Source organism: Microtus ochrogaster, linkage group LG4 (assembly GCF_000317375.1).
Source record: "Microtus ochrogaster isolate Prairie Vole_2 linkage group LG4, MicOch1.0, whole genome shotgun sequence".
Classification (NCBI taxonomy): Eukaryota; Metazoa; Chordata; class Mammalia; order Rodentia; family Cricetidae; genus Microtus; species Microtus ochrogaster.
The window spans coordinates 30,540,615-30,554,005 of NC_022030.1; the positions used below are offsets into that span (position 1 = coordinate 30,540,615).

The following is a 13,391-nucleotide window of genomic DNA, read 5'->3' on the forward strand; positions in this document are numbered from 1 at the left end:
CTTTGTCTTTTCCTGTGCACTCCTCCAAGCAATGCTATCTTCTGGTATCTGACGTCGTTCACTCTCATAACATGACAAAAGTATCTCAAGCATCATTGCTGTATCCTGTAGTTTACTTCCTTCTGTAGATGGAGATGTTTCTTAATGTTAAAAGGACTATACGTATCAATAAATATAAGGACAAATATTAAGAATGTAGTTGGGATTATATTGGTTTAGTAAAGTGGTGGTTGTAGGTTCTCCTCCAAGATCCATGTCTGAGAAGCAGGATATATTTTCAGTCCTGGGCATAGTTTCCTTCCTCTCAGGTGGGTATGATTAGAGACCTGTTGGTTACCACCCAGGCATATGTGTCACTACTGCACCTTACATTATCATACCATCCAGGTCATGATTGTGATTCATAAGCATTCAGAAGTCTCACATCTGTGAAAGACTATTGCTTGCTTTCCTCCTTAGGAAGCTTTCATGGACCTTTCTGTAACCATTCAGGTCAGTTCCAGTTCTGGGATCTGTGTCTGAGGCATGGCGTCTGAAACACTAGAGTTTAACCTGTCAACCCTGGAAAGCAGCAAAGGGTAATAGCAATAGTCTATAATATTTGGGGGATCTCTTGGACAAACTTAACCAACAATTCAAAGGAGTGCTTTCACATTTTGGTGTTAGGGTTTTGCTTAGGTTGTTTGGGATCTCAGATTGAGTCTGGTTCTTTCTAGGACATTGTGTCCTTCTGTGACTTGACGTTATAGCAAGGTTCTTTCATTTTAGTGGCAAATTCTTCCATTCTACAGCTCACAGACAGTCATGTCTGCTTTGCACTTCATGAAATAAGAAAAAACAACACATGTGTTGGAGTCATCTCGTGGTGGTTCACAAAACGGCTGTGAATGGTTTCTACATCACAGCTCAGTGATACTGGCCATGGTGGGAATATTTATACAATGAAAACTGGAAAGCTCGGCATATCAGAGAATGTTTTTTTTTTCAATTTGGAAAGCTATTTAAAACATTTACCAATACTCCACTTGAAATAATAGAAGATCAGCTAATGTAACGCTAATGTAAATTCAAATTTAATGCCCAAACATAATAATTTTAATTAAACAATGATTGTCCTCTCTTTGGGGTAAGCTTTGTTTTGAATGGAAACTTATCCTAACAATTTTGTTCATGGTAGCATGAGAACAAGAGTCTGCCACTTCTCTTTCAGCTGATCCAAGCCACAGACATATTGAAAGCATGCTATAGTTATTGAGAAATTCTTCAGTACAGCCTGCAGTTCAGTCAGCGCAGCTGGGCCTAGTATTGCATTCTTTTCTCATGTGTAGACTCAGCTCATGCTACTAATATATGATGTAAAACCTGACAGCTTTATTGAGCATCATTACAGCTGGCATTTTCACTCTGTTAAGCTCGCTCATCTCTGACTTCCTATGTGATAACTGGAAAAGACATTAAGAATGACATGTTTATGTGTGTTGACACAGTTGATCAATCCACCTGACTGTGGGCAATGCTGACTAAGGTGTACCAGATAAATAACTTGCAGGTTAGTAATGGAAGTGGTAAGGGACTGGGAAATGGGTCTCTGATTTTTATAATCTTTAATGCTCCTGTATTACAATCAGAAGTGACAGAAATTTGGATTTAATCATGTTATAATACTTCATAACATTTCTCATTCTTCACTCAGTTAATAAAATTATTATAGAACTGTACTTTTAAGATGATAGTTGCCCATTGATAAAGAAATTAGGAAGAAATAAGAGAGAGAGAATGATGGAGGGAGGAAGGGAAGGAATTAAGGAAGGAAGGAAGGAAGGAAGGAAGGAAGGAAGGAAGGAAGGAAAGAAAGAAGGAATAAAGGAAGGAAGGAGAAGAGAGGGACGGAATGAAAGGAGGAAGGGAGGAAGATAAAAGAGAGGAAGCAAGGGAATTAATTCTAATTTCTATAATAAAAGCTGAGAGGACTGGAGAGTATTTGAGAGGTTAAGAGCTATTGCAAGGGACCCATGTTTATTCCAATCACCCATTAGATGTTTCAAAACCATATGGAATTCCCCAGGCTTCCCTGCCCTCTTCCAACTTCTGTGGGCACCAGGCATGTACATGTTACACACACATACATGCATATAAAGCTCATACACATAAAGTAAAATAAAAATCTATCTAATATAAAATGAAATATCTAAAAACTTTTAATAGCAAGGCCTAGGGATGGTGATGTGCCTACTTGATGCCAGGTTCTATGCTAAACCACTTACCATGTGCTTTCTCGTTGACATTCCCTGTAAAATTATGAGTTATGTTCTGTATTTAAACCTCATTGTGCTAATCAGGGCCTCATGCAGAGGATAAGGGATGGGTCCAAAGTCATTCAGCTACACATAATTAGCCTTAGAACTGAATTTCAACTATAGACAGTCTAACTGGAACATACACTCTTATGAAAAACAGCAAATTACTGGATCTGTTTGAAACTCAAATAAAATCCTTGGCTCTTTGGGACAATCAAACAGGGCCTTGCATCTTTCTATACCACCTCCTATAATAGAAAAAAAAAGCGTATGGGTACCTAAGGTGCTCATGTTCTGGTCCTTTTTTAAAAAAGTATTAATAATTATTATTATTCATCACTATTATTATTATTATGAGAACAAAATTTCAAATGAAAGGAAAAGAACATACCTGTATTTTTCTGATAAAGAAAGAGTTAAGATGCAATTTCACTAATATCAAAACATTTAATAACTCATGTTTGAAATGCTCATTTATTAAGTGTTTAATCTAGCAAACCTAATTTGGTAGCAACCTTTTTCTGACAAAGAGTTATTTGGACTAGCCTGCATAGACCATGGTTCAACGTGGAGCAGATGCTGAGCCCTCGAGCAGCTATAAATTTTTAGCAGGTGTGTGGCTTGCTGCTTCATTGGCGTTTAACACCAATTTTATGTCTCCGCTTATGTAAGGGTATGTTCATTAGCTCTGTCTTGCTAACTGAGTGACTACAGAGCTACTCATCCACAGAATCACATCTGTTGGTAAGTAAGTGAGCTGTTTGATCATCCTCATACATATTGATAAAAGCAAAGATCCACATAAAGCCCTGCCCTCAGCCCCTCACATGCCAAGGAAGGACTGCACATCCGATACAGGCATTTACTGCTGAAGGGAAAAACAGTGTCGATAAACCAGTTGTCCAGGAAATCTGTGTGAGATATGTCAATGAACATTTATGAACTGAATTTTTGAGGTACAGAATATAGAAAAATGTACCTAAAACTTTCGAAAGTCCTATTATAGCTGAAAACAACGCTTTAATTTATCCATAGAGCTCAGAAAGCCATTATTGTAAAACTTTTGGCTTACTTTTCCTCTCCCAATCAAATGTTACACTTAGATTTATTTAAAACAACTTAAAGGGTTTTAAAACATGCTATTTGGAAGAAAGTATCATATTCTGAATACATTTATTTAAGATTTCCTACTTTAGGGGACTTTAGAGTATTTGTAAAAATATTATAAGGTATCTGGAGATAGGGTCCAAATGTAAAAGCAAAATCCTGTTAGGATGGATATCTATTTAACCTATTTTAATTCTATATGATTCTATACACTCTTCATAGTGCACCTACATTCTGACTGGAACCTCCCTAGTAGAACAGATGTAGTAGTTTTACACTTTGGGTGTTACATTAATACTCAAAAGGTGTCAAATTTGTCATTTAGACTTAAATTGTTATGACAAAAGTGCTTCCTTCCCCCTGTGTATCCACCTCCTCTTCCTCACCTGATTCTCTGAATGGATTATAGTGATATACTTCCTAGATATGCCTCTGTTTACAGCTAGCTGCTCTGGCTTTCTCTGAACCCTTGCACCACACCACGACCTCTGTCTCATTCATCATTCTATCCCCAGTGTACACAAAATTGCTCCTGGTTCAAAAGAGGAGAGCATTTATTTCAAATCAATTCAGCGAGTGAGCAAATGTGCCTGAAACCACCCAAGCCGTCAAATGTCTAGTACAGTCTCACAGAAGATAAGTAAATGGAGAAGTTTGAAATCTATTGTTCATCTGCCTCTGGGTCAGGACAATGACTAAGAATTATTCTTTTAAGTCTAGTACTAAGAAAGCAAAAGTGGAGATGAACAAGAACCATGAAGAACGATTCTCCAGAGGGAAAACTCAGAGATCAGAAGACCAATAGTTGTCTAGGGAGGTGGGAAAGGGACTAACTTATCTACCTAACCCATAGCAGAAGTCTCAGTTGTGTTGAGGGGAGTAAGAGATTTCACCCGGAGACTTTCTGAGAAAGGTGGGGAACTACTCCTGTGTATGAGTAGAACCAGAGAAGGAAGTAAGGTGTTCTATTATGCTTTAAGGAGGTTTGCTGCAGCATTTACCTATAATCCCAGGACTTAGTCCCAGGATTTGGGGAGATGAGTCAGGAGGAACAGGACATTGGGAGGTCAGCCTGTGCTTTCTGTCTTAAAAAACAGAGAGAGTAGTTGTGTTCTTTATACCCCTGACTCCTAATGCTATTTAAGAATGCAAATGTAGTTTTCTTGAAATTAACGTTTGATGCTGAAGTGTGATTTTTCAACCCTGTCTGCATGAAAAACTAAAAGGCTTGGAGGAGGGTTTTTCTCAGGTTTGAACCTCCTAACCAGAGCACAAAGAAAAAAGGAAGGTAATTTGGAAAGACAAGCTCATTTCTTTTATGGACACAACTTTACACAGGATCCAAGATATGCCTACACACAGAGAAAGCACTAAGCATTTATAGATCTAATAGATGAAACTATTCCTGTAAACCCATGGTAAGATTTCTAGAAATACACTTACTACTGTCTCTTCTAGCACAAAGAGAGGGACATGATTTTTTTACTTGGCAATCTTTTTCCTTGTACATGGAATTTTGGTGGGTTTTTTTAATTTTTTTTTTTACAACTTTATTTCATGCACATTGGTGTAACGATGTCAAATTCTCTTGAACTGGAGCTACAGACAGCTGTGAGCTGCCATGTGGGTGCTGGGAATTGAACCTGGGTCCTCTGGAGGAGCAGTCAGTGCTCTTAACCACTGAGCCATCTCACCAGCCCCTACATGGAATTTTGAAGTGGATCCTTAAAGTTAATTTCCTATTCTTACCTGGTTTCAATCTGACCTCTAAATAGTAATATATTGCTTTTCAAGGCAAGCATTTTTCTTTGACTAAAGTATTTCCATACTTTATCTACTTTCCAAGCTCCCATAACACAGACTCTGAAGCAATATTTGTATTTTTTAAGATTCATTTTATTTTGTGTGTGTGTGTGTGTGTGTGTGTGTGTGTGTGTGTGTGTGTGTGTGCATGTCGGTGCAATGCATGTGAAGGCCAGCAGAGGGTGAAAGATCCCAGGAGCTAAAGTTACAGTCAGATTTGAGCCACTAGATGTAGGTGCTGGGAACTGAACTTGCATGCTCTTAATTGCTAGCCCTTCTCTACAGCCATAGGAATATTTATTTTGCTATGATATTTTAAGAATATGTAAATTATTCCCAAGAGAAATGCGCAGCAAACTTAGCTGCTTATATCTCAGGATGCTGTTCTTTATTTAAAGGGACCTCACCTCCCTATCCATATCTGCAAGCTTTTTTATTTTGGCCACGAGAGCACTGGATCTTCTTTCTTGCCAAGCTATAACTTGATTTCTCAACTTTTCTATTCCTCAGTTACTTCAGATGATGCTCATTCTGTGGATTTTGGCTTTCGAATTGATATTGAAGAGAAAGGATTCTACACAGAGAATTTTCATTCAACAGCATGGGTTTTCCGGGGTGATGATGGGAACCCTGAAGACAGCCCCAGGTGTCTTAGTAAAAAGCCAAGACCAGTAGCTGGTAAGGACTTTCGGTTACAGCAAGATGCATGTGACTTAGAAAACTGATAGCCACTGAGTACTGAAGAATATGGGAAGTTGACATGAGTTTAAAAATCTAAAATTATTAAATGGAAACTATTTTAAAAGCTATTCCTGAAAAAGTATGTTATCAGGTGTGGTGGTTTAAAAGAAAATGTCTCCCAAAGAAAGCGGCACTATTAAGAGTTGTGGCTTTTTTGGAGTGTGTGTGGCTTTACTGGAGGAACTGTGTTACTGCAGAGGCAGGCTTTGGGGTCTCATATATGCTCCAGTGACACCCAGTGTCTCGGACCACTTCCCATTGTTTGCAAGCTGTAGAACCCAGCTGCCTCTCCAGTACCATGTCTATCTGCATGCCACCAAGTCCCACTATGATAATAACGGACTGAATCTCTGAAATTGTAAGCCACCATCTCAATTAACTGTTTCCTTTTCTAAGTGTTGCCATGGTTATGGTATCTCTTCATGGCAATAGATAGAAATCCTAACTAAGATGGAAGAATCAACTGTACTGGCTGGTTTTGTGTGTCAACATGACACAAGCTAGAGTATCTGAGAGGAAGGAGCCTCACTTGGGGAAAAGCCTCATTGATAGTCAGCTGTAAGTCATTTTCTCAATTAGTTATCATGGGGAGGGCCCAACCCACTATGGGTGGTGCCATCTCTGGGCTGGTGGTCCTGGGTTCTATAAGAAAGCAGCCTGAGCAAACCATGAGAAGCAAGCCAGTAAGCAGCAACCCTCCATGGACTCTGTATCAGCTCCTGTCTCCAGGATCCTGCCCTGTTTGAGTTCCTATCCTGAATTCCTTCATTGGTGAACAGCAATGTGGAAGTGTAAGCTAAATAAACTCTATCCTTCCGATTTCCTTTTTGGTCATGATATTTCATCAATTAGAAATCCTAGCTAAGACAACAGTGATTAACATGCCAGCATGAATGGGGAAAATCCCATATGGCCTCTACTCCTAGATGAAAAGTTACAGGTAATCAGTGGATGCTGAGAGAGGGAAAAATCAATACTCTTCAGAGACAAGCCTAATGATAGGTCATATAATTCCAAATAGATAGACCTAAGCATTTATGTTTATGAACAGCACTAGCGGACTGAGTCCATCATATTGTATTTCTAAATTTGTAGGTGTATGTGTAACATTAATAATAAGAGAATAAGAGGCCATGAATTTGAGAGGGAGTTGGGAGGGATGGGGACACATAGAGTGAAGGAGAGGAAGGGGGGAAATTATGTAAATATATATCTCACAAATCAAAAAAGAGCTTTTTCTTCAGAAGAGTAACTCCAGATTTGGAGAAAATAGATAATTGAAATTGAGGATAATGGTATATACCCAAGATTCTGCATGCAGGAAGTGGAAGCCAGGTTGCAACCAGAGAAATGAGTCAGTAGAGTGCACACTGTTCTTCAGAGGACTGTAGTGAGGTTGCCAGCACGCATGTCAGAGAGCTCACATATAACTCCTCATGCAGGGTACTCAAAAGCCTCTGACCTCCATAGGCACCTATACACATGCATATACCCCACCCAAATACACAGGAATACACAATTTAAAAGTAGTAAAAATAATTTTTATTAAAAAGAAACCAAAATCAGCCTTGATTTCATGGTGAGTATAAGTTCATCTTGGGGTCCATAAAACTTGCCTCACAAAAGAACATTAAATGTGACAAATTTATAGCAAGTTTTCTTATGAGAAGGAAATAAGATAAATCAGAAAAGCTACAAGATCAATGATGATGATCCAAGAGTAATCTTAAAAAAATTAAGGTTTCTATGTATAATTTTTATTTGAGTTTGTAGTATAATAGAAGAATCCCAGATTTAAAGTAGGAGCCTCGTGGCCAGGAATCTATCAAACTAGCTGATGGAGACCAGGCACCGACTATGGACCTGTCTCATCTTAGAAAGGCAATTCATGGTGTTGAGTGAATGGATAAGACACTGTAAGTGGAACAAGTAAGAAGTACTGTGGAGTGAGTATTGAGTAACGCCAGCCACGTTACTATAAGAAGATACTCATTGATATTTTTATCCATGATTTAAAGCATTATAAAACTTGAAATTATGGACACGAAAATGAAATTGAATTTTTTATATATCTTCGCTATTTCTATCCCTTGGCTATTTCATTTTGTGCAGAATAGTAAGTATATTCACATAAATATATTTGTATATTCATGTGTAAATTTTACACAATTTAATTACATAATATACTTACTAAAGGAACAAATATTTTTGACTAACTTTTTCCCCTGGAATCTGCTACATCACTTACTTATGCTAGGATGTACACATTTTCTTGACTGAGTAGCACTGGGAGATCAAAAAATTAATGTAGACATTTGGAAAGTGAGCCACAGGCAAATGGACAGTTTTTAAATAAAACATTTTAACTACCTCATAATATTTTTAAAATCCTGAAATGATAATCTACATGTGTTATAAAGGAAAATAGATTTTAGACTTATAAATAAAGCTCAATCCTTAATTTCCTAGTTCTGAGTTGGAAAATAGTCAAACCAAGGTGTCTCTTCCTGCAAAGCTACATTGCTGTAGCAACCTTAAAGATGTAGGATGTTTTGGTGTGTGAGTTTCATTATTTTTATAGAAATATTTGCTCTTTATTTGTATTTTTCAGGCCAACAATATGATGCCAAGAAAGTATTGTCTAGAGGGATAAATTACTTGACGATACATCCACAGTCTGTGAAACAACAATGACATTCATTTGTAGCTCCTCAGCAGCTGTGTGGCACTTATAGATTATTCACTAGATAGTGCCATGGGAAAGGAAAAACTATAAATCTTAAAATATGAGAAAATTGTCTTCAGAATGGGAGAGGAACACGCTACCAACATGTTGATTTTGTCCTCCCACAGGAGAGTTCTACAGATGAGCTCACCGTTTAAAGACTTTATGGAAATGTTTATTCTTCCATACATGTTGTTGACATTCAGTTTGCTTGATTGAAAAACCTAAACCACAGAAACACGACCTTGAAAGCAATAGCTATTTTAATAATCTCATGAAATATAAAAACAAAACAATAAATGTGATTTGATTTGAATCAGCACATAAAAATCTTCCATTAATCAAATATGTGCTGGGTAAATCGATCTGTCAAAAGCCGAAGACAGCATCAAGAGAGTAACCTAGAGGGAACAAGAAACCTTGAAAAGTAGAGATATTAGAAATTATTGTTACAACAGTCAGAAATGGATTTCTGCTTTTCTTTTTGTGCTGATTAGCTAGCAGCCTATCTCAGAGTGTTGAAATATTAATTCCTTAGTCCTTGAATTTCCCAGTTCTGCCTCTTAAATTATGAGATCCAATAAGACACTGTCCAAATAGTTAATGCCAAGAGAGAATTCCCTTAATGAGTAACAAACTTTCCCAGAAACACAGAGCATTGCAGAACACAGAACTTCAGAACCAGAATCCATAGAACACCTCGGCAATATTGTTATGATTTTCTTGACAAAAAGAGAGCAGCATGTTTTCTTCAGGCATTTCACAAAAACAAACATCCCTTCCAGAATCCACATGAAGACACTGTACCCTTTCATCCCATTGTCAGTGTAAGCACTAAAGCTTCAAAAAGAAATGGAAAATGGTCCTTCTCTGACCTTTCTACTACAATCCTATTATATAAGAAAGTGCCTTGCAGAAAAACAGTGTGCAGCAAATGTTTGCAAATTAATGACTCTTCTTTGGACTGCAATGAACCTGTGAAAATGGATGAATGTCTCCTTGTTTGTATCAGATGCTTGTCTTCCTTATCTGACCAAACAGGTGGTCACAACTGAGCATGCCTGAGCAGAAAGCTTTGCCTTCTGCTATATTTGTTGCTTCTCACAAGAAATATAATGATTCATCCCAGAATATCTGAGAGAAAAATCAAGCAAATCATTTTACAAGCTCTGCAAAGTAATATAAATTTATAATGAGTAGCCGGGCGGTGGTGGTGCATGCCTTTAATCCCAGCACTCGGGAGGCAGAGGCAGGCAGATCTCTGTGAGTTCAAGGCCAGCCTGGTCTACAAGAGCTAGTTCCAGGAAAGGAACCAAAAGCTACTGAGAAATCCTGTCTCGAAAAATAAAAAAAAAAAAATTTATAATGAATAATGTTTTTGCTAATGTTAGGAGACATGCATCTAAGACCATCTGTCAGCCATGTTGAAGAAAAGGCTCTACAACATGTGAAGGACCAAACTAAGGTCTTTCACTACCTTCAGGAGCATTGTTGTCCATCACTTCAAAGACTCACAAGTTTCTTTGACATCCTCTGTGCTTTTAATTCTGCCTTTATTTTGTCTACACATGGGTACAAATAGTACCCTTGGATGTGGACTTTAAGATAAGGCCACTGTACAAAAGAGAAAATTCTTTCCACTTCAGCCTGGAGAAGGATCTGAATCTAAGAAGTAACCAACTAATATCCACAGAAGAAAAGGGAGCAGCAGGTTGAGAAAAGGCAGCAAAATATATTACTCAGAAATTATAACACATTCTTACTTTGTATGAAAGGGAATTCTGTTAAATTTCCATTTTAAGATGTTAGGTTACCCTACTCTTTTCAATAGCTTGAAATTCTTATCTTATACTTGCCAAGCATTTACACAAGTACTTGGGAGCTGAACTACTGTTTAGAATGTTCTTCTGAGGCTTGGGAAAGTCATTAGTTATATTTTATTATCTCTTGCTCTTTACTTACTGTTTACAAGTCTCCAAGGCAAAATGCCCATGATGTTCACAATCTGGAGTTCAGCTTTTTCCCCGTTTCTGAGGAATAGCAGCCCCTAATCCTTCTGAACAGAGAAGACTGATCTGTGAGGCTGTTCTTCAGAGTGGGCATAAAGGGAAATGTGCCTGAAGGTAGAGAAAAGTCAAGACGGTCAATGAATGGATTGATGTTGTGAAGAAGTTAAACTGGTAAACAAGCAGAAGTTGTGAGGAACACACACACTAAACACACACACTAAACACACACACACACACACACACACACACACACACACACACCAGAGAACATGATACAGAAAAGAAGCTGTGAAGGTAGTAGGGAGAAAACAATTATAGGAGGAAAAAACTGGGCTACAGTAATTGAAGTTAGCTTGGTGACTGTAAAAATCCATGTACGTTACTATGAAGAGCTTAGGATTCTCCATTGACAATGTAGGCAAACCTGCATGTCCCAACCTCTCCAATGCCAATTGCTCTTGTATTTTTCAGAGTGAGACAGGTCTTTTACTTTTCTAGGCTCCTGTAAAACTTCAGTTTGTGGACTGTTTTAGTTTTCTTTTTTTTTCATGAATAATGTTGTAATAAGTTCTCTTATTTATATAATCTAAGCAACTCCGCATTGCTAGACCTGTGTGCAGAGTACTTAAGGCTGAAACCTAAGGTATATTGCTGCCCAGCAGCGGTAAGCTTTACTTTCTTGACATGAGTACTTAACCACTCTACCTCTCAAAAGTCTCTTCTCTAAATAGTAATCATCATCATCATCTGTTGTGAAGATTAAATTATACCACATTATAAAACTATAACAATGAAATGCAGAGTTTTGTATAATTAATGTATTCTTTTCTAGAATATGTTCCTTCAATAATATAGAAAATAACACGTTAATATTTGCAAATGGAAATTTCATTGTTAATAATAATGACAAAAGCACTTTAATAATTGTTGATGCTGAAACTAGTAATAAAAATACAATAATTCTAATTAAACGGCCTCATGATTCTAAAGAATTAGTGAAAAGTAATTTCTAAATATAGCTTACTGTGGAATAAAACATCTTTACTGCTACTTAATTATTAATCTACATATTATGCATTTGTTCTCAGAAATTTTATCTATATATTCTGCATTACCAAATTTTATTTATGTGAGTATAGATACGTTAAATGAGAAAGGATAATTTTAGGAAAATAATTAATTTAATAAAAATATTAGTCAGCAAAAATGTATATGATTAGAGTCACATCAATAGAATTTGGTAAAAAAATGTATATGATTATAGTCACGTATATTTATTGCAGTCTATTGCCTAGCATTGCTTGGAAACCGTTCTATTAGGCCTGACATGCAATCAGTAAGGCAAACATGCCACTTTTACAGTTCTGTAGCAGTGTGTAGCACTGAATGACAACTCAAAGCAATTCATCCTTTGCTTTCTTGCAGTTCGAGAGCGAACTGTGAGACTATTCAAAGGAACCGGAGATTATCCCTGGGGATTCCGGATTCAGTTCTCCAAACCAATCGTGGTAACTGAAGTGGATACCAGTAAGTGCTATCACAACAAGTTCAATTCATACCACAACAGTCTTCTCACCCCTGTCAAAACGTACAAAATAACCTGCCCTCTCTCCATCTTGTAACATGCACATGTACAGTAAAAGCAACTTCTAAGAGTGGTTGCCAAACAATATTGAGAAGTGATCCTACCATGACCACATATTATTTTGAAGTCCAGACTTCCTATATGAAGTGCACTCCTCTGATAAAAACAGAGATGCTGACTGTTTCTTGCTATGCAAAAGATCCTGGGAGTTATACTTGCACTGAATTATATCCATCATGTCTCTTCTTGTATCCTTTTCAAATTTTATTCTTAACTAAAGTATTATATCATCCCTCTCCTCCATTGAACTTCTCCATACCCTCCAGCTCCCTGTCTTATTCCTGGTCTTTTTATTATTATTATTGCTATATATACATTAATTCATATATAAATACAACCTGCTCATTCCACTTTGTGTTGTTTTTATGCATATGGTTTCAGAACTAACCATTTGTTATTGGATAACAAATTAAGGGGCTCATTTTTTCAGAAGACTATTTCTCTATTTCTCAACCAGTCATTAACTGATTTCATCTATGGGTAGGAGCCTTGTGAGATTTCTCCCATCCATGTTGTGGTATCTACGGGTGTTAAAATTGCTCAGGATTTGTTGAGGCAGCCATATTGTCATGACTTACTTGTCATCTCTAAAAGACATACTCTCACAGCAGACTTCCTGATATCTGGTTCTTGCAATCTTTCCATCCCTTCTTCTTCAATGTTTCCTGAGCCTTGTGTGGAGGAGTCTTACTGTAGACGTATCAGTTGGGACTGGGAACCCCAGTATTAATTTTATTTTAAACTTAAGGGGGTGTCATGTATTTGGATATCTATTTCATTCATATTCATGAATGTTTTAGAGGAAGTGATTTAAATTTCTTATAATTTAAGAGTGTAAATTGATTAATTTGCATTTAAATATAAATCCCATGTTGTATACCAGGGATGAAAGGAGTAGTATTCGTTAAAGATAAATGTTCTGAACAAAGTAATTTATATTTGTTCTCCATGTATATGCATATATGTATATATGAAGGTAAACACACTAGATAAATGGGAATGTGAATCAAATAATCCCACACTAGCTCCAAATAGAGTATAATAAAGGGGTTATTTATTTAAGG

At 37.1% G+C, this 13,391-nt stretch overlaps 1 protein-coding gene across 1 annotated transcript in view; it reads left to right on the forward strand.

Moving 5' to 3' along the window:
• The window catches only part of LOC102001939, a 105,659-nt gene that overhangs the window by 10,574 nt on the left and 81,694 nt on the right, over positions 1-13,391 (forward strand). The window contains exons 4-5 of the mRNA XM_005361396.1: positions 5,718-5,885; positions 12,108-12,209. Coding sequence (XP_005361453.1) covers positions 5,718-5,885; positions 12,108-12,209 — 270 coding nt within the window. The remainder of the gene's footprint in view (positions 1-5,717; positions 5,886-12,107; positions 12,210-13,391) is intronic.